The sequence below is a fragment of the Ostrinia nubilalis genome, chromosome 28 (genome assembly GCF_963855985.1).
Source record: "Ostrinia nubilalis chromosome 28, ilOstNubi1.1, whole genome shotgun sequence".
NCBI classification, from domain to species: domain Eukaryota; kingdom Metazoa; phylum Arthropoda; class Insecta; order Lepidoptera; family Crambidae; genus Ostrinia; species Ostrinia nubilalis.
In genome coordinates, this window is record NC_087115.1 from 7,624,088 (window position 1) to 7,652,049 (window position 27,962).

General features: G+C 37.1%; 2 protein-coding genes and 2 long non-coding RNA genes across 4 annotated transcripts in view; all 4 read left to right on the forward strand.

The window, feature by feature from the left end:
* LOC135085510 (uncharacterized) overlaps positions 1-27,962 on the forward strand; it is a 302,780-nt gene that overhangs the window by 145,845 nt on the left and 128,973 nt on the right. The window lies entirely within an intron of this gene.
* The window catches only part of LOC135085506 (uncharacterized), a 102,771-nt gene continuing 76,541 nt past the window's right edge, over positions 1,733-27,962 (forward strand). Inside the window, exon 1 of the long non-coding RNA XR_010260135.1 lies at positions 1,733-1,908. This is a non-coding gene — a long non-coding RNA (uncharacterized LOC135085506). The remainder of the gene's footprint in view (positions 1,909-27,962) is intronic.
* LOC135085445 (uncharacterized) lies at positions 7,805-9,504 on the forward strand. The gene is made up of 2 exons (XM_063980241.1): positions 7,805-8,079; positions 8,163-9,504. Coding segments are annotated over exons 1-2 (963 nt in total). The 5' UTR covers positions 7,805-8,078; the 3' UTR covers positions 9,125-9,504.
* Positions 10,709-12,359, forward strand: LOC135085448 (uncharacterized). Its single transcript, XM_063980244.1, has 2 exons — positions 10,709-10,934; positions 11,018-12,359. Coding segments are annotated over exons 1-2 (963 nt in total). The 5' UTR covers positions 10,709-10,933; the 3' UTR covers positions 11,980-12,359.

A 27,962-nucleotide genomic window follows, 5' to 3' on the forward strand; every position in this document is an offset into this window, starting at 1 on the left:
ATTTGGAACTCGGTTTTTGTCAGTTATAAATCCGGGTTTTTCGGTTATTTCGGTTTTTCTTCTACGATTTTAGATAATTTAATAACTCATACAAGAACATGCTTCTTTAGTCATATCAATAAAAACAATTATTGTAATGCAATGTGAATGAGTAGAGTATAGTCTATGGCTATGGTATTGAACTAAAGTACCATGTATCTTCTAGCTAAAGCTATAAGCGCGCGGGCGCAAAATGGAACGCGCTTTGTATTTGACCATTGCCGCCATTATTTTTGCTTTGCTAGTCTCTGTCAGTGTCAACTTACATATTATTTAATTAAGCATAACTATGACCAAATGTTCTTCTTCTTTTTTGATGATGTTGGCAATACACGTCGAGGTCGACTTGATTTGTGCCATTTTCCAGTATATAAGTGATACGAGTTACAAAATGAGATCAAGTAATGATATAATGAAGGATGATAGATGATACCCTTTCCCACCCTTTGAGTCTCAGTAAAGTTGTGGTGCTTTACTGAGACCTCCTATGGACAACTTGAGAGAACCAGAAGAATCACGATGCACTGTTTTGCTTCACTTGCCCACACCCATGGACGTTCACGAACACTCAATGGTTAATAATCCACCATTATTACACATTAATAGTCGCCCACACACGAATTTGAGGAAATAAAACAAAACCGCTAACATGACGCTTCAGATTCCCGCCAAGAAGTCCTGACCAAAGGTTTTGCTTTGCTAATGAGCGAAGTATCCTATTGTTGATCTCTTTATATTTGATTTTTAATTAAACTATTCAATTGATCTCACAATATTATGTTCAGAACATGTAACTTCATCTTGTCAAACTAGAATATAAAAGAAATAAAATGATTTTTATTATAATTTGCAGCATTTTTATTTACTTACAAACAGTCGACCCGAAAAACCCGAAAAAACCGGTTTAGTTCGGTTTTTAAAAATAAAAACCGAAAAAACCGGTTTTTCCAAACCGCTCGGTTTTTGCATGCCCTAAATTAGCGGGCCTGGCCGACTTTAGGCAGCGCCGCACTATGGATCGAAATTGAGATTTATGGACATAGCGAATTTTTTCACAATTTATGTTTGAAAAAAATACCTGTCGATAGGTTACGTTATTCTGATGAATAAATTAATGCTGCACAAGTTTTTCTCTAAAAGCAATAGTTTGGCTGGAAAAAAATATTTTCCATTTTTGTGGTATGGAATGAAACAAAGTGGTCCATTTCGACTAAGCCTTGACAGATTTTGCTTTGAAACTACTTGAACCTTGTTTTAAAACAATATTATACATTACATGTTCTGAACATAATATTGTGAGATCAATTGAATAGTTTAAGAAAGAACAATAAACGAATAATAATAAAATTCTGTGAATTTCTTATTTTACCAACCTATACTTTAAAATTCCCTCAGGGAGCATTCAAGTATTACGTAACGCAATTTTCTCGTAAAACATTACGATGCGTTACAGGGACATTCTTACCAGACGTTACGTAACATTGTTTAAATTTTAATAAAAATTTAGGCTTAAGTTTTGAACTTTTTAATCAAATCAAATCAAATATTTATATGTATAGGTAAAGGACATTGTCAGAAATCGCCTAAAAACCGCTCAAAAACATTAACCCATCATAATTATTTTCTAATTTTTTTAATACATTAAGCACCCTTTCATTCTAATGAACACTTAAGCATTGAAAAATTAAATAAATAAGTATTTTATAGCCTGACCAGGAACATAAAAACCCTCGCCATGTTGCGGAAAACTAATGGTACTAATTTCTTTTAATGGCAACAGTAACTCAAAACTTCATTGACATGTCACCTTGCATGTCAGTCTATTGCTGTCAAAGTGTAAACAAACTTTATTTTAAATGTGCGCAATTGGTTTTATGAATTAAATTGCTAAAATATTTTTATAGTCGTGAAAGAAAAGTGGTTCACAATGTGTTAAAGTATTTGTCGAAGAGAAATACTAAGGGTTCGGACAATATTTTCATTGAATAATGTTTCCGACAAAGGTTGTCAAATTGACTGACATGTTTATCGTATAGTACAGTCCACTATGAAAATTAGCTGTGGTTTGTTTCAACTACCTATTTTAAAAAATTTGTCACTTTCTAAGTGTTGAATTTTATGGGATTGGGAAAGAAGTACCGTTCTTGAGCAGACATTGCAGTTGAATATTCAAGTTCTGATTTTGATTATTGATGAATAATAAAATAAATTCTACTAGCTCGATTGATGGTTTCATTTAATTTATTTAAATCAGGTTACCTATAATAATATTTTTTCGTTAATTTATGAAAATATCAAATTAGCCCGTAATCCTGAATCCTGATACATAAAGTTAGCCTATTAATTTAACACAGGTACGACTGTACTCAGTGTTGCACTATCAAATGCAATTGACGCGCCTCTATGCCAGGGTTTTTATGTTCCTGGTCAGGCTATAACGTTTATTCTATAATACTATTACAACTTCCGGACGTTTTGGTGCGTGGCATGGTCTAAAACCTATCAAGTTCCATAATTTTTGCCGATAAAATCTGTACGAGGCATTACCGTACTTTATTGCTGGGAGTCCATGTATAGTGATGTTCCTGCGGCCATCATAGACAATAAAATATCGATTTTGAAAATAAAATAAATCGATTAAACTGCTTTGAAGACTAGATTTGCGTTAAAAGCTAAAAAGATATTGACACTATTACAAGAAGCTATCTAAAGTGTCCAACTGGTCGAAGGTCGTAAATAAAATAAAAATAATTAGGACCATAAACTGATATTCATCCCAACTAATATTATAAATGCGAAAGTAACTCTGTCTGTCTGTCTGTCTGTTACGCTTTCCCGCTTAAACCTCGCAACCGATTTTGATGAAATTTGGCATAGAGATAGTTTGAGTCCCGGGAAAGAACATAGGATAGTTTTTATCCCGGTTTTTGAAACAGGGACGCGCGCGATAAAGTTTTTCTGTGACAGACAAAATTCCACGCGGGCGAAGCCGCGGGCGGAAAGCTAGTGGTATCATAACTGTAAAAGTGTCAGAATCCGATGTTGAATCCAATGCCAGTTGAAGTGAGAGAAACATATATCAACCTAGTATAGTTGCCAGTCTCTCATAATCTATGCCAATGAGGGTTTTCGCGATTGAAAAATCCGCCAGATGGCAATACGTAGACGTGAGGTCCAAATGCTGCATGATTGGTTATTTTTGACATGACATTGACAGATATGTCAAAATCCACCAATCATGCAGCATTTGGACCTCGCGTCTACGTATTGCCATCTCGCGGATTTTTCAATCGCGAAAACCCTCATTCATAGCACATGTATAATAATAGACCAAATTAACTTTTATAGATTGTGAAAGAGAAGATAAAGATTTTATTATTTTATTAAAATCTTGCCACGAGGTAGTTTTTCAGTAGAAACCAGGATTGGATAATCGCTACAGGCAAGTATTAGAACATTTTATAAATATTTTTAATCGATTATATCCTTGTGAATCGTTTTAATAAATTGTCATTTTACTTTTTCAATCCCTAGTCTCGTCAAACTGTCATAATGTCAACAAATTATAAATGTCACGTCAGTTGACTCAATTTCAGTCTTCTGTGCGTTTATTGTATTTTTATTTCAATGAAATAGTGCTAAAGGGTTAGTACTAAAAGTGAAAGCCTTTTTTCAGAAAGAAAACCAATGTGGTGCCCTTATTATTCATACTGTTTGAAAGTTACAAGTCAGTGATACAGGAGTTGCCGCCATTATAACTCCGTGGTGATACCATACCAAAGAAGAAGTTTTCCTAAAAACTTGTGTTATTTTTATATGTGATCAAATAAAAAGGATTAATTTTACTGCTCAAATGGAATAACCTATCCCAAGAGACCGAATATAAAAAAAAAACCTCTCCATAGAAATTATCACCATCACGAGGATGTGAATTTTTTTGAGAATTCGATATTGGTCCTGTAAGAAAAGTAGTTGTATTTCAGTAGTAGAATCAACCCTTCTTGTTTCATCAGCAAGAGTAACTATAAAAACGCCCTGTAGGTAGGTATTATTAAGTTGAAGAGTTTGTTTAGTGTCAAAGACTGTCACACAGTGTAACTTCAATTGGCATAAAATATTATGATAATGAACATAAAAACTTAAATAAATATTTATGTTAATATTTTTTCTATTTATTTATTTTCCCAAAGCTTCACAGTGACAGCTGAAACAGCAATACTGTTGTAAAACTAAACTTAGAACAAACTGTTACAAATATTCTACAAATTAAAATAAAACCGCATGTTGCTTTACTTTCTTGTATAGGTAATAAATGTAATTAATGGCTAGATTATTAATGTTACTTTGTTACCCTCAATAGTGAGGAGATCTTACAAAATGGTAACCCTGATTTTCATTGTCATTCAATTAGTGCTCTTTCTTCGCATAGGCTTCTGTGATTTGGCCAAGGGCCACACACATTGCGATAACATTATGCGACATTGATTTGACAGCAGCGGAGTGAAGTCTTGCGACTATGCAAAATGATACCCTGTAATCGTAGCGCATATAGACATAGACGGGGCGGGGCACATAGCTCGTAGAGCTGATGGCCGCTGGGGCAGGAAAGTTCTTGAGTGGCGACCACGAGCCGAAAGACGTAGCGTGGGCAGGCCTCCCACTAGGTGGACCGACGATCTGGTGAATGCCGATGTGGAAGTCATTGGGGGAGGCCTTTGTTCAGCAGTGGACGTCCTGTGGCTGAAATGATGATGATGATTGATGATGAAATGAATGAAAATGACAAATCTTCGAACGTGTTTATACACGCCAAAAATATGCCAAAATTATATGATTACTTTGGCACGGTATTATTACCGTGCCAAAGTAAGGGGCCATCCATAAAGTACGTCACACGAATTTCATGATTTTTTGACCCCCCCTCCGTCCTTGTCACAGGTGGTCACATTTCTGAGACCCCCCCCCTCCCTAGTGTGACGTCACATGTTTTGCAATTTCACATCGAAAAGTTATTAAATTAACAGCAGTTCCGAAATTAGTTTTATTTCTATTTAAATTAAGTATTTTTTTATATGAAATCAACATTATATCAAATATCTGAAACAATTGAAATGTGATGTCACGAAACTTAGGACCCCTCCCACCCCTTGTCACACCATGTCACACTTTGTCAACCCCCTCCCCCCCTCTTTACGTGTGACGTACTTTATGGATGACCCCTAATCATATAATTTTGGCACCTTAATAACTATTGCTGTTTTTGTTGTAAAGATCATGCAGCGCTACTTGCGGATATTATTGGAAAGAAAACTATGTAGGCTCTAGATCTGAAGCCGCTGTAACGAACACGAAGTGCTCATACAATGCGGCGTATTTTCTTCCAGTCTTTAGTCAGGACTTTAGTCGAATGAAAACGCCGGTTGAACGTGATATAGCCGCACTAGAATACGGTGCTTTTTTGCATAATCGCATAAGACTTCGTTCCGGTGTCGACCGAATGTTATCACGATGTATGTGGCCCAGGGGTTACTGTAGCCGCTAAGGTTTGAAACTTCTTGCTTAAAATATTGTAGTCTTTGGCATAGACTACGACGGTAGTCATGGAGATAGGAGTTTGTTATCTCGTGTCAGATGTAAATGGTGAAAAGAAAACCCATGATTCGTGTTATTTTTATGCAATATGTAGGTATTTTATAAAAGTGGAACCCCGAGTGATCTCCAAAACCCATTCTATTATTATATACGATTCGGCTTCGATATCTATAATACAATAGGAGTTTATTTCATGTGTCAGATGACAAGGGTGGAAACAACCTACGATTCATGTTGTTTATTTACGTGCAATATGTGGGCATATTATAAAAGTGGAATGCCGAGTTGTATTTCTAAAACTTGTTCTATTATTTTATACTATTTGGCTGCGACTCGGCGTGACGACAATACAAAACATTTTTCGCGAATCGGTGTTCATACATTCACACAATACATTAGACGCCATGTTGTCATAAACGACATATTATAAAATCGCTGTGATTTAATATTCTTAATCATTAATTTTATGGCAAGTGTCCATCAGGAATCATTGTTCTTACACACAGAATCGTATTATTTCGCTTTCGGGTAGTAATATGTCAAAATTGTTGGTTCTTAGGCGAACAATGTATGGAGAACGAACATTGTCCTTTGGTATGTTCAGAACGTTCATGTTTTGCTTCAATAAAGCATCATATTCTGTCTATTAATATTCTGACTAGCCACTTTCAAAAAAGCCCAAACCAAGACGCACGTTGTGCGACAACGTGCAACGATAATGCTGGACATTATTGTTTGCCAGGCAGAATATTCGAGTAAGACGGTTTTAAATGAATCTCTTTGTAACTGACTGGAATGGTTACTGTGCCTAAAATTGTTTTTGCAAGCCCAAAAAAATTTGCAATAATATGCATTTAAAATAGAATTCATTCCAGAGCATTTGTGCGTAAAAGTATTTGTGTAAAAGTTACTCACAAAAAATTGGTAGGACTTTCAAAACTTCCTTGCCTGGCGACAAACCTCGTGGTATTTTTAAAGTAGGTACATAATGTAACAATGAAGGGATTTACCTAGCTCTTTCTTGTTACATGCATGTTGATTTTAAATCTTAAATGTAACTTGTGTAGATTTTAATTTTTAATTATATATTATTATGTATAAATATTAGATTATATATTTTGCTAGAAATAGTTCTATTAATAAAGTAATGTAAGCCTTTTTTTTTTGCCTGAGATACAGGAATTATAATTCTTAGTTCAGGCACGTATGTACTTTTACCTATTATAGTTTAATATTAGCCTATTGTTAAAAACTGTCAATAAGTTATTCAATAAAGAATTTATTTATTTATTTATTTATTTATTATACATACATACCTATACCCTACTTAATGGCAAATAAAATGTTTGAGTTTGAGTTTGAGCATGTTTGAAAGTGTTAAATGAATTTTGAAGATATTTTGATATGACCCAAAAGTATGCCGGACTTAAAATGTATATCTAACTACAATACAGTCATTGATGTAGCTATAAATTGTGAACTTTATAGAACCTAGAAGTTCCAAAACATATTATTATGTGGGAGATAAAGGCTCCTGCGTAATAATTATAATCTTTCGTGTTTGTAATCATTTTGTTTTTTTATTTTTTTTATTCAAAAACTAAAATTCCTAACCGTGTCGTGATCGTGATAATGGCGCATGAAAAAACGTGAAAATTAATAATAAGTAAACGAATAGAAAATGGAAAAGTTTGTATTTCGGGCTATTCATAATGAAAATAGTATCTAGGTTTCAGGTCTTCAAATTTTCTCTAGGTAGAAATTAATAATTAATGCGAATTAATGACAAAGCTGCAGGACTTTGAAATATTTAACATCGATTACATATTGACAATCACGTGCGTAAGCACTGACAAGATAATAGCTGTGTTAATTAAATAGTAATTTTAACGAAGCATTTAACTAATATAATTAGGGATTGGTTTGTTCTGTTAATTGCCCTTTTTGGGGCTATTTGCGTAGATCTTGACTCACACATTAGGTATGCTTTGCAACTGACTATACGATTACACTTTCTCAACCTAAGTTTGTGGTTTGAATAGGTACATGTAGGTAGGTAGATCATAAGTAGTACCTACCTACGTTAAAAAGTATTTTAGACTTTGTTAAAATAATAATTTCAAAGTGCAAATGAAATATTTACCTACCCAAAAAATCATCGCGTGGTATTTTCGACAAGACAATAATTTATCTGGAACAAAAAGATTTGCAACTATTTTTTGTCGGACAACGATAGAACATTTCTTAATCTCCCACAGAATATTAACAATATGAAGCCTTTGTTAACAAACACAAAAGTTAGGCACAGGAAATTTGTTATCAGTCCTTTGTTCTAAAACAAACTTCCTTTATGATCCGTAGGTACAGAATGATGTTGGAAACAAGAAAAATACCATGATGATGAGCAGGTAAAAGAGCTTACCTGCCTGGAACTAGTGGTCTGGCAAAGTTAGTTATTCAGTATACTCTCGTCTACGTACAAGTACGCGTCTCGTGGTAGTTAAAATATCTGTGTTAGAATTTGTTTTTAGTGAAAATGGCAGCGCCCGCGATGAGACGTGGTTTCATTGACAACTTCGCCTCACCAGAAGATTGGTACATGGAGGTTGACGAAGACCTGTTCGACATAAGTTACCTTCGAAGCACCACTGTATGGAACCGGCAGCCACCAAGGAGACCTCGCCAAGGTATACCCGAATATGGGCCCGAGACCTACAACCGGGCTAATGAGTATCTGTGCGAACCTTACAAAAAGGATCCCAAATTCATCCTAACGACGTTGACAACCATTCGCTCCTTTCGCGATGCCAGAGCTCTGGGCTATCACATACCACACAAGACGGCCGAAATTATATGCCAGCTGGTATTTACTGCGGTGGCGGTGACAGATGACTGGATGTGTCTGTTTTACAACGCGTTCTTCCCTGCATATCTCGAAAGAGAACACTCTTGGGCTTCAGTTCATTTGTTGAAGAGAGCATTTTCGGCTCGTCCGGAGCCTTTTCGCAAGACTTTCGCTAAACACCTCATAGCATCTGTGAGAATACCCAAATACGTGCTTCAGGATTTCGTAATTAATTTGACGATAGATAAAAGGGATTATCTCATGAGATCGATACCACGCGTGGACCTGACGGCGGAGGCATTCGTCCACAACTTGCCAACGATCAATGCGTTGTTTGTGGAGAGTGTCAAAGTCGACTCAACCTGCGACTGCGTGGCCTCTCTGCTTCAAACATATGGCAGCCACTGTTATTCCAATAGAGACTACGGCCGTCTGTTGCTTACGCTGTTAACGACGAACGGACTCTCCGGGTTTAATCAAAGAACCCTGAAGGAACTAATAGAGAGTCACTGTTCCGAGTTCAGAGGGCCTTGCATGGCTGCAATGGACGAAATAATTGGCCGGTTTGTCGAGATTGAGTACCAGCGCACGATGAGGGACAGCTTTGATAAAAGTGATCAAGCTAAAGATATCAATAGGGCCGTCTAATTTTAGTAAGTTATTTTATTTTAGTTATGATAAGTAATTTGTGAGGTAGAAACAATGTTTTACTTTGTAATCACATACTAGTGTGACTGTGCAAGTCTTATGGCGCGTTCTAAAAGAAGTGCCGCAAATAAAGGTATACATAATTAATATTTAAAGTTAAAATATGAAATAATAGCGAAAACTTTAATTTCATTGAAAAAATACCAACCAATCAATTTTTAATTTGTGTACATAATTGTTATAATTTTTTTCTATTTCTATATTTTCCTTGTTTTAATATGTTATAGGTTAAATTCTATCCCTTTATACTAGGTAAGTAGTTATTCTGATTAGTTATGTAACTGTGTGATTTATTTTGTACTCAGTCTTGTTATTGTAAGGATTTTCAGAATATTCGAGTAAGACGGTTTTAAATGAATCTCTTTGTAACTGACTGGAATGGTTACTGTGCCTAAAATTGTTTTTGCAAGCCCAAAAAAATTTGCAATAATATGCATTTAAAATAGAATTCATTCCAGAGCATTTGTGCGTAAAAGTATTTGTGTAAAAGTTACTCACAAAAAATTGGTAGGACTTTCAAAACTTCCTTGCCTGGCGACAAACCTCGTGGTATTTTTAAATTAGGTACATAATGTAACAAATGAAGGGATTTACCTAGCTCTTTCTTGTTACATGCATGCATACATACCTATACCCTACTTAATGGCAAATAAAATGTTTGAGTTTGAGCATGTTTGAAAGTGTTAAATGAATTTTGAAGATATTTTGATATGACCCAAAAGTATGCCGGACTTAAAATGTATATCTAACTACAATACAGTCATTGATGTAGCTATAAATTGTGAACTTTATAGAACCTAGAAGTTCCAAAACATATTATTATGTGGGAGATAAAGGCTCCTGCGTAATAATTATAATCTTTCGTGTTTGTTATCATTTTGTTTTTTCATTTTTTTTATTCAAAAACTCAAATTCCTAACCGTGTCGTGATCGTGATAATGGCGCATGAAAAAACGTGAAAATTAATAATAAGTAAACGAATAGAAAATGGAAAAGTTTGTATTTCGGGCTATTCATAATGAAAATAGTATCTAGGTTTCAGGTCTTCAAATTTTCTCTAGGTAGAAATTAATAATTAATGCGAATTAATGACAAAGCTGCAGGACTTTGAAATATTTAACATCGATTACATATTGACAATCACGTGCGTAAGCACTGACAAAATAATAGCTGTGTTAATTAAATAGTAATTTTAACGAAGCATTTAACTAATATAATTAGGGATTGGTTTGTTCTGTTAATTGCCCTTTTTGGGGCTATTTGCGTAGAGCTTGACTCACACATTATGCTTTGCAACTGACTATACGATTACACTTTCTCAACCTAAGTTTGTGGTTTGAATAGGTACATGTAGGTAGGTAGATCATAACTAGTACCTACCTACGTTAAAAAGTATTTTAGACTTTGTTAAAATAATAATTTCAAAGTGCAAATGAAATATTTACCTACCCAAAAAATCATCGCGTGGTATTTTCGACAAGACAATAATTTATCTGGAACAAAAATATTTGCAACTATTTTTTGTCGGACAACGATAGAACATTTCTTAATCTCCCACAGAATATTAACAATATGAAGCCTTTGTTAACAAACACAAAAGTTAGGCACAGGAAATTTGTTATCAGTCCTTTGTTCTAAAACAAACTTCCTTTATGATCCGTAGGTACAGAATGATGTTGGAAACAAGAAAAATACCATGATGATGAGCAGGTAAAAGAGCTTACCTGCCTGGAACTAGTGGTCTGGCAAAGTTAGTTATTCAGTATACTCTCGTCTACGTACAAGTACGCGTCTCGTGGTAGTTAAAATATCTGTGTTAGAATTTGTTTTTAGTGAAAATGGCAGCGCCCGCGATGAGACGTGGTTTCATTGACAACTTCGCCTCACCAGAAGATTGGTACATGGAGGTTGACGAAGACCTGTTCGACATAAGTTACCTTCGAAGCACCACTGTATGGAACCGGCAGCCACCAAGGAGACCTCGCCAAGGTATACCCGAATATGGGCCCGAGACCTACAACCGGGCTAATGAGTATCTGTGCGAACCTTACAAAAAGGATCCCAAATTCATCCTAACGACGTTGACAACCATTCGCTCCTTTCGCGATGCCAGAGCTCTGGGCTATCACATACCACACAAGACGGCCGAAATTATATGCCAGCTGGTATTTACTGCGGTGGCGGTGACAGATGACTGGATGTGTCTGTTTTACAACGCGTTCTTCCCTGCATATCTCGAAAGAGAACACTCTTGGGCTTCAGTTCATTTGTTGAAGAGAGCATTTTCGGCTCGTCCGGAGCCTTTTCGCAAGACTTTCGCTAAACACCTCATAGCATCTGTGAGAATACCCAAATACGTGCTTCAGGATTTCGTAATTAATTTGACGATAGATAAAAGGGATTATCTCATGAGATCGATACCACGCGTGGACCTGACGGCGGAGGCATTCGTCCACAACTTGCCAACGATCAATGCGTTGTTTGTGGAGAGTGTCAAAGTCGACTCAACCTGCGACTGCGTGGCCTCTCTGCTTCAAACATATGGCAGCCACTGTTATTCCAATAGAGACTACGGCCGTCTGTTGCTTACGCTGTTAACGACGAACGGACTCTCCGGGTTTAATCAAAGAACCCTGAAGGAACTAATAGAGAGTCACTGTTCCGAGTTCAGAGGGCCTTGCATGGCTGCAATGGACGAAATAATTGGCCGGTTTGTCGAGATTGAGTACCAGCGCACGATGAGGGACAGCTTTGATAAAAGTGATCAAGCTAAAGATATCAATAGGGCCGTCTAATTTTAGTAAGTTATTTTATTTTAGTTATGATAAGTAATTTGTGAGGTAGAAACAATGTTTTACTTTGTAATCACATACTAGTGTGACTGTGCAAGTCTTATGGCGCGTTCTAAAAGAAGTGCCGCAAATAAAGGTATACATAATTAATATTTAAAGTTAAAATATGAAATAATAGCGAAAACTTTAATTTCATTGAAAAAATACCAACCAATCAATTTTTAATTTGTGTACATAATTGTTATAATTTTTTTCTATTTCTATATTTTCCTTGTTTTAATATGTTATAGGTTAAATTCTATCCCTTTATACTAGGTAAGTAGTTATTCTGATTAGTTATGTAACTGTGTGATTTATTTTGTACTCAGTCTTGTTATTGTAAGGATTTTCAGAATATTCGAGTAAGACGGTTTTAAATGAATCTCTTTGTAACTGACTGGAATGGTTACTGTGCCTAAAATTGTTTTTGCAAGCCCAAAAAAATTTGCAATAATATGCATTTAAAATAGAATTCATTCCAGAGCATTTGTGCGTAAAAGTATTTGTGTAAAAGTTACTCACAAAAAATTGGTAGGACTTTCAAAACTTCCTTGCCTGGCGACAAACCTCGTGGTATTTTTAAATTAGGTACATAATGTAACAAATGAAGGGATTTACCTAGCTCTTTCTTGTTACATGCATGCATACATACCTATACCCTACTTAATGGCAAATAAAATGTTTGAGTTTGAGCATGTTTGAAAGTGTTAAATGAATTTTGAAGATATTTTGATATGACCCAAAAGTATGCCGGACTTAAAATGTATATCTAACTACAATACAGTCATTGATGTAGCTATAAATTGTGAACTTTATAGAACCTAGAAGTTCCAAAACATATTATTATGTGGGAGATAAAGGCTCCTGCGTAATAATTATAATCTTTCGTGTTTGTTATCATTTTGTTTTTTCATTTTTTTTATTCAAAAACTCAAATTCCTAACCGTGTCGTGATCGTGATAATGGCGCATGAAAAAACGTGAAAATTAATAATAAGTAAACGAATAGAAAATGGAAAAGTTTGTATTTCGGGCTATTCATAATGAAAATAGTATCTAGGTTTCAGGTCTTCAAATTTTCTCTAGGTAGAAATTAATAATTAATGCGAATTAATGACAAAGCTGCAGGACTTTGAAATATTTAACATCGATTACATATTGACAATCACGTGCGTAAGCACTGACAAGATAATAGCTGTGTTAATTAAATAGTAATTTTAACGAAGCATTTAACTAATATAATTAGGGATTGGTTTGTTCTGTTAATTGCCCTTTTTGGGGCTATTTGCGTAGATCTTGACTCACACATTAGGTATGCTTTGCAACTGACTATACGATTACACTTTCTCAACCTAAGTTTGTGGTTTGAATAGGTACATGTAGGTAGGTAGATCATAAGTAGTACCTACCTACGTTAAAAAGTATTTTAGACTTTGTTAAAATAATAATTTCAAAGTGCAAATGAAATATTTACCTACCCAAAAAATCATCGCGTGGTATTTTCGACAAGACAATAATTTATCTGGAACAAAAATATTTGCAACTATTTTTTGTCGGACAACGATAGAACATTTCTTAATCTCCCACAGAATATTAACAATATGAAGCCTTTGTTAACAAACACAAAAGTTAGGCACAGGAAATTTGTTATCAGTCCTTTGTTCTAAAACAAACTTCCTTTATGATCCGTAGGTACAGAATGATGTTGGAAACAAGAAAAATACCATGATGATGAGCAGGTAAAAGAGCTTACCTGCCTGGAACTAGTGGTCTGGCAAAGTTAGTTATTCAGTATACTCTCGTCTACGTACAAGTACGCGTCTCGTGGTAGTTAAAATATCTGTGTTAGAATTTGTTTTTAGTGAAAATGGCAGCGCCCGCGATGAGACGTGGTTTCATTGACAACTTCGCCTCACCAGAAGATTGGTACATGGAGGTTGACGAAGACCTGTTCGACATAAGTTACCTTCGAAGCACCACTGTATGGAACCGGCAGCCACCAAGGAGACCTCGCCAAGGTATACCCGAATATGGGCCCGAGACCTACAACCGGGCTAATGAGTATCTGTGCGAACCTTACAAAAAGGATCCCAAATTCATCCTAACGACGTTGACAACCATTCGCTCCTTTCGCGATGCCAGAGCTCTGGGCTATCACATACCACACAAGACGGCCGAAATTATATGCCAGCTGGTATTTACTGCGGTGGCGGTGACAGATGACTGGATGTGTCTGTTTTACAACGCGTTCTTCCCTGCATATCTCGAAAGAGAACACTCTTGGGCTTCAGTTCATTTGTTGAAGAGAGCATTTTCGGCTCGTCCGGAGCCTTTTCGCAAGACTTTCGCTAAACACCTCATAGCATCTGTGAGAATACCCAAATACGTGCTTCAGGATTTCGTAATTAATTTGACGATAGATAAAAGGGATTATCTCATGAGATCGATACCACGCGTGGACCTGACGGCGGAGGCATTCGTCCACAACTTGCCAACGATCAATGCGTTGTTTGTGGAGAGTGTCAAAGTCGACTCAACCTGCGACTGCGTGGCCTCTCTGCTTCAAACATATGGCAGCCACTGTTATTCCAATAGAGACTACGGCCGTCTGTTGCTTACGCTGTTAACGACGAACGGACTCTCCGGGTTTAATCAAAGAACCCTGAAGGAACTAATAGAGAGTCACTGTTCCGAGTTCAGAGGGCCTTGCATGGCTGCAATGGACGAAATAATTGGCCGGTTTGTCGAGATTGAGTACCAGCGCACGATGACGGACAGCTTTGATAAAAGTGATCAAGCTAAAGATATCAATAGGGCCGTCTAATTTTAGTAAGTTATTTTATTTTAGTTATGATAAGTAATGTGTGAGGTAGAAACAATGTTTTACTTTGTAATCACATACTAGTGTGACTGTGCAAGTCTTATGGCGCGTTCTAAAAGAAGTGCCGCAAATAAAGGTATACATAATTAATATTTAAAGTTAAAATATGAAATAATAGCGAAAACTTTAATTTCATTGAAAAAATACCAACCAATCAATTTTTAATTTGTGTACATAATTGTTATAATTTTTTTCTATTTCTATATTTTCCTTGTTTTAATATGTTATAGGTTAAATTCTATCCCTTTATACTAGGTAAGTAGTTATTCTGATTAGTTATGTAACTGTGTGATTTATTTTGTACTCAGTCTTGTTATTGTAAGGATTATACTTGAAGAACCAACTTGTTATGTACCGTTTACGGGTGTTAATTAAATTAAGTATTCAAATATTTTGTACGGTATCTATTGGTCTCAAGAAAGTTCTAAATGTCTAGATCTAGATATAGTATTTTAGTCGTAAGAATTTTTCAAATATAGATTAAATTTAAAATAAAGAAATGTCAAAGAAAAAACTTATAACTATGAATGTAATAAATTATGTTAAAAATGAAGTGTATTTCTTTCATTACTTTCTTGTACCCCCTCTAGGTCAAACATGGTAGCTAGTATACTAGTAATAATGCTAAATCGAGAATCGGATTTGTAGCTGGTATCATTATTTTTGACATGATTGATATTTCTTATCTGTTTCCATTCATTTGACGTCCTACTTGTCAATTTGTTGACACATTCTTTTGACAGATGAATTTTATGTGCAAGCCGGTATAGCGGGTAAGGGCATGCAAACCGGTTAACCGGATAACCGAAAAACCGGATAACCGACACAATTTGGAACTCGGTTTTTGTCAGTTATAAATCTGGGTTTTTCGGTTATTTCGGTTTTTCTTCTACGATTTTAGATAATTTAATAACTCATACAAGAACATGCTTCTTTAGTCATATCAATAAAAACAATTATTGTAATGCAATGTGAATGAGTAGAGTATAGTCTATGGCTATGGTATTGAACTAAAGTACCATGTATCTTCTAGCTAAAGCTATAAGCGCGCGGGCGCAAAATGGAACGCGCTTTGTATTTGACCATTGCCGCCATTATTTTTGCTTTGCTAGTCTCTGTCAGTGTCAACTTACATATTATTTAATTAAGCATAACTATGACCAAATGTTCTTCTTCTTTTTTGATGATGTTGGCAATACACGTCGAGGTCGACTTGATTTGTGCCATTTTCCAGTATATAAGTGATACGAGTTACAAAATGAGATCAAGTAATGATATAATGAAGGATGATAGATGATACCCTTTCCCACCCTTTGAGTCTCAGTAAAGTTGTGGTGCTTTACTGAGACCTCCTATGGACAACTTGAGAGAACCAGAAGAATCACGATGCACTGTTTTGCTTCACTTGCCCACACCCATGGACGTTCACGAACACTCAATGGTTAATAATCCACCATTATTACACATTAATAGTCGCCCACACACGAATTTGAGGAAATAAAACAAAACCGCTAACATGACGCTTCAGATTCCCGCCAAGAAGTCCTGACCAAAGGTTATGCTTTGCTAATGAGCGAAGTATCCTATTGTTGATCTCTTTATATTTGATTTTTAATTAAACTATTCAATTGATCTCACAATATTATGTTCAGAACATGTAACTTCATCTTGTCAAACTAGAATATAAAAGAAATAAAATGATTTTTATTATAATTTGCAGCATTTTTATTTACTTACAAACAGTCGACCCGAAAAACCCGAAAAAACCGGTTTAGTTCGGTTTTTAAAAATAAAAACCGAAAAAAAACGGTTTTTCCAAACCGCTCGGTTTTTGCATGCCCTAATTGCGACTAATATTCCACTTTTTTAGGATGCATAAGGCGACTAAAGAAGTGGGTGTAACGCGTACAACAGCAGTTCAAGTCTTTCATTATTTAAGAGAGGTTTGCGAGATGGCCGAAGCCCACGACAGACAGAGAAATGCCCGGTGGGGATGATGTCTTAGAAGTGGACGAAACTCATCATTTTACAAGAAAAAATCACAGAGGACGCCTTCTACGACGTCAAAGTGTCGCTGGATTATCCGCCTCACCAAACGAATCCACGTGGAGTTAATACAAAATAAAAGTAGGCCTGTTTTAAATAACATCATCTCTAACGTCAGAAGAGGCTCCTACATCATGTGGGACATGCACCGAGCATATATGGGTGTGCACTTGCGGCTGGGTATGAGGGCGCACTCGGTTGTTAATCACAGCCAGAACTTAGGCACAGTAAACATTCCCGTTCACAGGTCACTGGGGCAGCCTGTGACGGACACGTGGTACACAAGAACTCAAAATATCAAAAAGGCACGTGGAGATCGTAAACTAAAGTATCTATTGAACATTTAGGCGGCCTGCCGGCACGGCGAGGAGTCAGCGGCAGTGTTGCCAACTTAGCTACTTTATAGCTAGATTTAGCAACTTTTTGATGTCAGGCAGCTACAATTTTTTTTAACTTGTAGCTAAACTTTTTAGCTACTTTTTCTAGCAACTATTGATTATGATTGTATTTTTACGAAGTATTTGAAGACATAAGTGAACTCGCTATAGCATGTCTTTCACTTCCGCATTCAAATGCTGAGGTAGAAAGATTGTTTTCCCAAATGAATTTAATAAAAAATAAACAAAGGAATAGAATGAGTTTAATAACTCTGAATTCTATTTTATGCATAAAAGATTCGCTCAGGAAAAGCGGCCAGTGCTGTCACAATTACGTTTTTCCTAAAGCCGTACTTGACAAAATGGGTACTATGGAAAAATATTCCAAATGTGCAGCTGAACCTTCTACATCTTCTTCACGTACATAATTAGGTAATTATAATATTCGGTAGATAATCAAAATATTGTCTTCTTTTATTTGTTATTTATGTAGTCACAGTATTAAAGTAAAGTTGATTAAAGTTTATAGCGGATTTATTAGCTGCAGTGTTTTATTTCTTTAGTATTTTATTAACTTCGGAATTTAGCTACTTCTAGCTACTTTTTAGGGAGAAAAAATACGCTATCTAGCAACTTTCTAATAATTCCTAGCTACGAGCCTTGTAGCTGTTGGCAACACTGGTCAGCGGAGCGCAGGCTCGCAGAAATGATAAAACTCTGTAAGTTCAAAACTCCTTGAAGCTTAGGTAGGGCAACAAACTGGGGTGTAGAGTATGTGACTCATGCCACTAACTCTATTCGCAACAGGGTCATACCAGTAGGTTGTTGGGGTCACGTAGCATGTGACATGTCACGCAGCGGAGCCGCTGTATCCGGCAAGTCGTGGATCAACAAACATATTAACATATTAAAAAAAATGGATACGGTTCCCAATGTCTCTCCAAGAAAGGTTTACAATCAAGATCATGGCAGAATAAGTTTATAAACAGATTAACGACGGGAGCCGCAAACAGAACCGGAAGAACTTGAAGCGGAATCGGACATGGCGGACTGTACACAAATCCAGAATGGACTGTGTTCTTTAAAATAGACCTAGACCTGGACCGGGATCACTGGAGTTGTAGGGAGCAGGGAGGGTGAACGAATTGTTTTCATATCGCGCACATTGGTGGCGGCACCGTGCCACCGTCCCTATACAGCCCTACATCATTATTCATTCATCCATTCATCGCTACGGCCAATTGCTAAGTTATTCAAGAAAGAAGATTCTTCAGCAGCCAAAGAGCTCTACACCGTAGTAGAATGGCTCAGGCTTATGGCATGGATTAAATTACTTATTTGGGCAAAATTTATAAATGTACGCCTATTAAGTATGCATGTGACCCACGACCAATAATATAAAACCGCAAACGGAACCGGACATGGCGAACTGGACACAAATCCAAACAGATTGTACTGTGTTCTTTAAAATAGACCTAGACCTGGACCGGGATCCCTGGAGATGTAGGGAGCAGGGAGGGTGAATTGTTTTGATATCGCGCACATTAATGGCTAGACACATTGCGAGACTAATATTTCACTTTTTTAGGATGCATAAGGCGACTAAAGAAGTGGGTGTAACGCGTACAACAGCAGTTCAAGTCTTTCATTATTTAAGAGAGGTTTGCGAGATGGCCGAAGCCCACGACAGACAGAGAAATGCCCGGTGGGGATGATGTCTTAGAAGTGGACGAAACTCATCATTTTACAAGAAAAAATCACAGAGGACGCCTTCTACGACGTCAAACATGTCGCTGGATGCATATGCCGCCTCACCAAACGAATCCACGTGGAGTTAATACAAAATAAAAGTAGGCCTGTTTTAAATAACATCATCTCTAACGTCAGAAGAGGCTCCTACATCATGTGGGATATACACCGCGCATGTATGGGTGTGCACTTGCGGCTGGGTATGAGGGCGCACTCTGCTGTTAATCCCAGCCAGAACTTAGGCACAGTAAACATTCCCGTTCACAGGTCACTGGGGCAGACGGACACGTGGTGAATACCATTCACCAACCGAGTTCTTAATGAAGAAGCCCTTCAAGCCGATAGAAGTTCCATCAGAGGAAGTTTTTCTATTCCATTTTATGTGTCTGGCGTGGCCATTACTGGACAAGGATGGTAGGAACTTATTTGGGTTCAACTCCGGGGGAGATGAAGGGCACAGGATTTTCAATAACAAACGAGAAATACTCCTGCTGAAAGACAGCTGGATATCTGTCGTCAAATCGTGCAAGCATAATTATTCTCTATTAGAAAACGTATTTTATTATATAATCTTTGACTTAAATAGACTGCCCAACCTTTAGTCTATGATTAATCTGTGGTCATTTGTCACTTGAGAAAAATCTGAACTATGGCGTACCTGTTGTAATTTTGCTTGAAACTTAAATGTGTAAATGAGAAATAAACTCATTAGTAAAAAAAAAGTGTATTATTAAAAGGTTATGGGCACCACAAGTATTTCGTTGCCGCAATTGTCTACGAAAACTGTTTTCCCCCAAGCTGTTCTAAGGTCATCGAGTCCAGTCAAGTCCAGCACATCTGCACCACACAATCACCCTAGTAGCACAGTACAACCCAGACCAGGTGACCCAGCAAACTTTGTTTTGCACCTAGGGTTATGAAAAATAGCGTAATCAGACCTAATGAAAATAAATACATTTCAAATGAATTGGTAAACTTTTTCACAGTCAAAACCACGCATGTCCAGGAACAGAATTGTTAGGAGCATAAGAAATCCAACACCCAAATGTAAACGAATGTACCACAAGTGTCGAGACAATAAACTCCGGAAACGGCGGCTACTGCGATCGTTTGAAGAAATTCTAGAAACACACATTTAAGCCAAAAAGATTGCTTCAAACAATTGATTCAAAATTTAACCCCTCAAGCTAAGTCTTTCTTGATGATGCAAGTAAGTGCCACTTATGGCCTTTCTTTGCATACAAACCACCTTTCATAAAACGCATTGCACTGGCTGGAAAGTGACAGGTGAATTTCAATCGGAGAACGTCAGTCAGTCCTGTCAAGTTCAACACCGCAATTGATCGCTACACTTCGAATTCGCTTACTATTACTTGAAGACAGCAGTCTCTATCGCACCCTATCCAGTCAACAAAGGAGGGATCAGTGGGGTAATTCAAATGCATTTGTCGACAGTAGAAATCGTCTGTCAAATAATTTTTAGTAAATCAATTTTGAACTGATTGTCAAGGTAATACAGTTGAAAATTGAATATCAAAGCCAGAAGATTCCTAATGTCATTCTGCCGATAGTAGATGCCAAATTTCCAATATCGCGTACGAAGACGGAGAACTTTGTCAATATAGTGGTACATAAGGGTCATAATTAGTGGATGCCGACAATTTTCGCGCTGTCATCTCAACGACTGCTCACCCGTGTCGTTAGAGCAGTCGACTGGATAGAAAGCATGGAAATAACATGGTGATTGATAAACTAGGTGCAAATAAACATATTTTATAAACACAGAATGCTTTTTGCTTAAATTTGAACATAAATTTACCATATAATAACTTATTACACTTATGTCTGGATTTGTAAGCAGAAATATGGATAGGTACCTACCTACTCTCTAATTTTGGAACACGTAAAGTGGATGGAGTGTTTTGTAAAACTGCAAAAAAACTTTTAAATCTAGAAATATTTAACGACTAGCTGCTACTAACTGTAACTTACACAAACTTCTGCCGTTCACCGCTAGGGGCGCTGTGCAATCTGCCATACATTTTGTACGCACTCTTCATATAATAAATTATCATGCGCAAAAATTAGTCTGTTTGGGCCCGCCATACACGGACAGTTCGAGCAAATAGCCAGTGGTCAACATAAAGGCACGGACTGCTTTTGCAGCCAGTCAACAGCTTGAATCTACCATTGATAACTGCTGGAGTAGTTGGTAGTGAAACTGCTCAACAGGTCACAATTTCATTTTCATTCAAATCAGTAGCAACTAGCAACATTGATTTTGAGGAAGAGGAACCACTGCTACTTTGTAATATTTGCTCGAGCAGTCAGTATAAAATATACCTGGCAACTGAAATTTCACCGTGCCGAAGTAGTCACAACTGCTCGAGCAGTACCGTGTATGTGTGTATGTAGAAAACAGTTGTCACTATGCAGTTGCAGCTAGAAGCTGTCGTAATTGTGTAAGAGTGCCTAAAATGATTTGTGTCTTAGTTTTACTGCTATAAATTTATACTACCCATACCAATATTATAAATGCAAAAGGAACTCTGTCTGTCTAGCTTTCAACCGATTTTGATGAAATTTGGCATAGAGATAGTTTAACTCCCGGGAAAGGACATAGATAGTTTTTATCCCGGTTTTTGAAACAGGGACGCGCGCGGTAATGTATTTCGGTGACAGACAAAATTCCACGCGGGCGAAGCCGCGGGCGAAAAGCTAGTATAAGTATTATAACCCTTTGTTTGATGTACGGTACGGTAGGCACGATAAATGTTGGTCTCGGCTAATATCTCTTTTCGTCATTTTCAAAAGCTTTACAACAGTTTTTAACTGTATTATCACATTGTAACACCTATATTACTATTATGGAAGCAATAAACGTATTGAGTATTTGATAAAATCTAACATTAAGATTGAGCCCTTCCCTCGCACACCCACATCTCTCCACCTAGATTAAATTATTGTCATTATTTACTGTGTTCATTTGATTTGGTGCATAATCTGAAAACAGTTTTTTTTATTTGTCATTTTTGACAATTAGTGTAATGTTTTAAATAAGACCGAAAATGATACGATTTTCTTTATGGTTTTTGTATTAGTTTGTTTTTAAAATTCACTTTATAGTAAATCCCAACTAATATTATAAATGCGAAAGTAACTCTGTCTGTCTGTCTGTCTGTCTGTTACGCTTTCCCGCTTAAACCTCGCAACCGATTTTGATGAAATTTGGCATAGAGATAGTTTGAGTCCCGGGAAAGAACATAGGATAGTTTTTATCCCGGTTTTTGAAACAGGGACGCGCGCGATAAAGTTTTTCTGTGACAGACAAAATTCCACGCGGGCGAAGCCGCGGGCGGAAAGCTAGTTACAGATAAATCCAGATTTAATCACAGTGTTTTTTATTAAATATACCTATAGTATATAAAAATGTCTTCATTAAAGTAAATATATTATGTAATTTTAACAGAGGGACTTATATTAGGCTGTCTTTACATAACTAAATTATTATTTTATAGGTCTAATGTAAACTTTCATCAATCATTCCTCCCTCCAATCCAATGACATATAAAAACATCTTAAAGATGACCTAAACTCTATGCCTAAACTGAACTGTCCCACCAAACTCATTGATAAGGGGGCGCTACCGTCGTTCAACTATATAGTTTCCAACATGGCAAAAATCGGAACCAGCGATCCGGTATTGACGGTGGCGCCCCGCTGCCAATGTCAAGGTTTTATTTCTATCATTTTTTTTTTACCACCAAAACTGTCAGATGCTATTTTTCAAATAGCCCTATCCTACTTTTTGATACAAAATGTAACGAAATGAATACTTTACATTTCTTGTGGGCTGCCCACAGGGAAGAATTGCGGAGAAGGCGGAAAATGCGAGAATTAGCCAGAATATATGAAGAAAATTTTGAAGACAATGCAAAGACATGCAGTTGATATGCTGGATTCCTGGCTTGAATTAAATTCTCATATCTACATTCAATTCAATTTTTTTGTTTTTTAGACTAGTCGATACTACGCTTCCACGCAATCTATGCACATGTCGTGGCAGCTTTTAATTAAGGCTACACTATAGACACGTATTGTTTTCAATGTCTTTTTTTCCCTGTTAATTGTGTATGTCTTGTTAGCTGTCCTTAAATAAATAAATAAATAAGACATGCCAGAGCTTCTGTTCAGGCAACATTACAGGCTTAACAAAGGCCAATTTCAGGAGCTTTGTCATATATTGAAACAGAAAACCTCTTTGCGGGGAAATACAATAATTTCTCTGGAATCCAAGGTTTAATATCTTACATAACCCAACTCCATCAGACATAATGGAGTCAAAAGTCAGTTGAAAGCATTTCTAAAGTTTGACAAAGTTTTATTATTTAGTAAATTACAATTCAAAGAATAAAAACTACTGTAAAATTAAAAATTATTTATTTAAGGCCGGGTAGCAGAGAAAATGGCGAAAATGAGGTTTTCATTTTTCATTTTTGAGGTACTAAACAGTAAAATTAAAGGCTAAGATTTTTATTGGGCATAGTTGAGGATATTTTCTAGGGCTATTAACGGATGGAAACACGATTTGATGAAGTTGACTCGATAGAATAAATTCCCAAAGTTACCTCTATTCGTTTTCTATTTATGGTTTTATTTTTAAAATAAGCGATTTGAGATTCTAAATCTTTTACTAAACTAAAGTTCAGAAATAACTTGAGGGCTTTTAACGGATGAATTTTTTATATTGCGTCTTATTTAGTTACTATGTTAAAAAATGTGGAAAAAATCGTCCATGACGGCTTGGACAATCTCAATCAGTCGCGCGGTGGCGCTTACGGAGGACGGACGCGTGTAAGTTTTTTGGCCGTGACAGTTCGCGATTTGTCAATATTTTTGACAATGATGACTTTGATGAGTCACAGTATAATAATATCAGTGTTACTGGAGAAAGCTTAAATTTTTGATAATTAAAAATTATCAATTTTGTCTACATATTGAAATTTAAATCGTTCGCATCCTTTTAAACGAAGACTCATCATGATACATAGTACATTCCTCAAATATGAGACAAAACCAATGAGTTACAATTACATTTTAATAGTACCTATATACAATCGTCTTACACTCTTTAGACGAGCACACTGACACAAATAAATAATAAAAAATACTGTCTAACATCTGAAGCTAAAGGTCTAAGCTGTAAGATAGAAGAATCTTCTAGCCAAAAAGATGGCAGATGCAGCAGATGACAACGGATTTAAAACTGGAGTTCATATGACTCCTTGTAGACTTGAGTCTCTAGAGCGTCCCTTCCTCCACCATGCGTAAGAATTTTCACAAAAATACTGTCTAAGGTCTGTAGCTAAAGGTCTAAGCTGCAAGATAGAAGAATCTTCTAGCCAAAAAGATGGCAGATGCAGCAGATGTCAACGGATTTAAAACTGGAGTTCATATGACTCCTTGTAGACTTGAGTCTCTAGAGCGTCCCTTCCTCCACCATGCGTAAGAATGTTTCAAAAATACTGTCTAAGGTCTGTAGCTAAAGGTCTAAGCTGCAAGATAGAAGAATCTTCTAGCCAAAAAGATGGCAGATGCAGCAGATGTCAACGGATTTAAAACTTGGAGTTCATGTTACTCCTTCTAGACTTGAGTCTCTAGAGCGTCCCTTCCTCCACCATGCGTAAAAGTTTTCCAAAAATACTGTCTGAGGTCTGTATTATAAGTCTAAACTGCAAGATAGAAGAATCTTTTAGCCAAAAACATGGCAGATGCAGCATATATCAACGGATTTAAGACTGGACTGGCACCACCTTGCAATGTCATCCTCTCATTGTTATCTGTAATGTAAATAATTTTTAAAATGTATTTAAAAATAAAATGTTCGTTTTATTATTTCAATAATCTGACCTCTCAACTCAACTACACTACACAAACACCTTTGTTCGCAACTGTACTGACGAAACCTCGATATTATACCGTTCATTTAAGATGGCAAGGTTTTTGCTGCGGTAATGCACTCCAGGTAACCGTGTGTGATGCTTATTGCTCATAGTGATTTTCGATACAGAGCCCTGTACATACGTTATACATAAATTATGGAAAGAAAACACCCAGACCAATACAAACAAATATCTATGCAATTTTAGTATGATATTTTTATTTATTAATAAACAAAAAGACTGAACAAAATTGATGCGTGTACTGATTAATGTAATTAACCACATGCAAAGCTTTGTGAATTGCAACAACTATAATTTATTATCCAAGCTCTAAATAATCGCTACTACGAGTAAGGCCTCAGCCTCGAACTTAGCGGGCAGCGGGGCGGCGGCGGCGGCGGCGCGGGAGCGGGGCGGGCAACGCAGACCCGTTCTCGAAACCAGCGGGCAGCTCGCGCGGCGCTTTAGCGGCGAAGTGTTGTGTTCGGGGTTGTGTTGTCGAGATATTTGTTTTTATTCGCGAACGAAATGTCTGAACAACGGCGACAATTTTATTTCGATTCAAATTTATTCCTTACGGTCGATTTATTGTGGGCAAAAGAAGGAGTGCGCTGCCCGCTCGTTGCCCGCTCCCTCGCCGCTGCCCGCTCGTTGCCCGCTCCGGCGCCGCTGCCGCGCCGCTGTTTTCGAGAACCGGTCTATTTGATTTTACGCATAAGATCCTGCCGCTCCCGCCCCGCCGCCGCTCCCGCGCCGCTGCCCGCTAAGTTCGAGGCTGAGGCCTAACTGATCATAAAATGTTTTTCCAGTCGCTCAAGCTCCCGAGGATCTACCGATAGGTCGGGTGACGTAATCTTGAAATTCTTTTAGCCGGCGCGGAACTTCCGGAAGGTCGGGTGACGCCACGCCTCTTTGAACCGTGTTTACTTTGGCAGTTATATTATATATTTATTCGATTCTAAAATATATTCCCAAAAATTTTGAAAGTTGTTTTAATTTGTATCACTTGGATATGATTTGTATTAGAAAGTGCTGTGAGTGTGACGCTTGAACGGAAGGAAGTCAACCTAACCTAACCAACTGCGTATTTCTAAACTGCGTATTTCTATACTGTGTAGCCGCGAGAGCTCTTTGGCGCGCTGTCTTCGGCGAAGTATTGCGCGCGCAGATTTTGACAGCGCGAAATACCTACTTTAGCAGAAATACCAAGCCTTAAACACATAGAAGAAACGGAATTTTCATTAACGCTATCCAAAACCGACCAGAGTTATGGAAAGCTTGTCATCCCCTACATAAGAATAGGGTTATCAGTAAAAGAAAGTGGACGGAAGTGTCTGGAATTATACTATTACGACACGATAATTATCCAATCGTGGCATTTTGTTTATCTTGTTAGCTATTGAACGATTTTGCATCAGTGTCAAGGGATCATGCTTTTTTAGGGAAAGAGAAACTTAAAAATTTGCCGAGGGGTGATATAAGGTATTTTCATCGATAAAATTGTCCATAAATCGCGTCCTAAAAATTTGATTAATACTTCCTAAGGCAGACTATACGATCTTTATGATTTGTCAAAAAATAAAGTAAAATATATGATATCGAGTCATCCAAATTAATCAGTATAATCAGGCATCACTTTGGATGTCGAGCATGCAAATAAACCCATCAAGCAGCGGCGGTACACACCTAAACAAAAGGTGGATTCATTGGTTTTTTTAAAACGGAGCCCGAAAACGTATGTAGGGGTTCACATTCGTTCACATTCATTCTCATTCATTCATGTCATTCTGTTGTATGTACAATAAACAGTCGCATTTGGAACGCATTCGAAAACAGTTGTTTCATTCCGCCTCCTCACACTGGCTATTTACACACACACACACACACCCGCTGTGCCGTGTGCCGTGTGGTGACGGCAGAGTAGAATACATTTGTCACCAACCCCTACTCTTCCCGCGGGTGTCGTAAGAGGCGACTTAGGGACTACACATCAAACAGAGAATGGGCAGCAGCGCTCTCTGAAAAACATCAATCTTTTAAACTGCGATCTCCAACCCGCCTGCCAAGCGTCGAGATTATGGCAAAACCCTCCACTATAGTGGAGGAGGCTCATAGTCCAGCAGTGGATTGTAAAGGGCTGTTGATGATGATGACACACCCGCTCCTATACGTATGACCGAGCATGCAAACAGAGGCGGTACAAACCTAAACAGAAGGTGGAGTCAATGGTTTTTTTAAAACGGAGCCCGAAAGCGTATGACCTATTGCGCTACATATTTATTTTGCCTAGTCAACGATAAGAAAATGAAGGTGAAGAACTGCACTCAAGTATTGAGTGTAAAAAGTGCCGCAAATAATTTTAATCGAATTTGGTAGGTTTAATGTTAATGATCGCATGGAATAAGGATGATCTTGAAGAAAACCCAAAGACAATAATTAAATCAGATCAGGCAAACAAAATGCACAACGCATCAATAAAAAAATTAAGGTAAAAATTTTATCAACAAAACCAGTATTAATTTGAAATGTTGTTGAAAAATAAATGCTTCAGAAGAATCGAAGATGCCTGTGAGCAGGAGAAACTGCAGAACAGAACCCAAGTAAATAATTTTGCAGTACTTAGTAGGAAAACTTATAACGCCCTCAAAACAGCTGGTAGGTATAATTCCTACAGGTGAGACTTATCGTATTCTTTGGGATAGTCTTGAAAAAAGATACCAGTACAAGCGGTCCTTAGGTATACATTATTTGAGCAATATTTTAGTTTCTAAAAATTGTACAGCCTCTGCTGCCAGTTTAGATAATTTTATTCAAGGATATTCCTCTTCTGTCGCAGCATTGAAACAGCTAGGCATAGAACGAACTTAACAGAAACATGACTACGAACTACATTGCCAGTGTGCCAAGTTAAATCTGGAAGACAATCCACCTGTTTTAGACATAATCACACCTG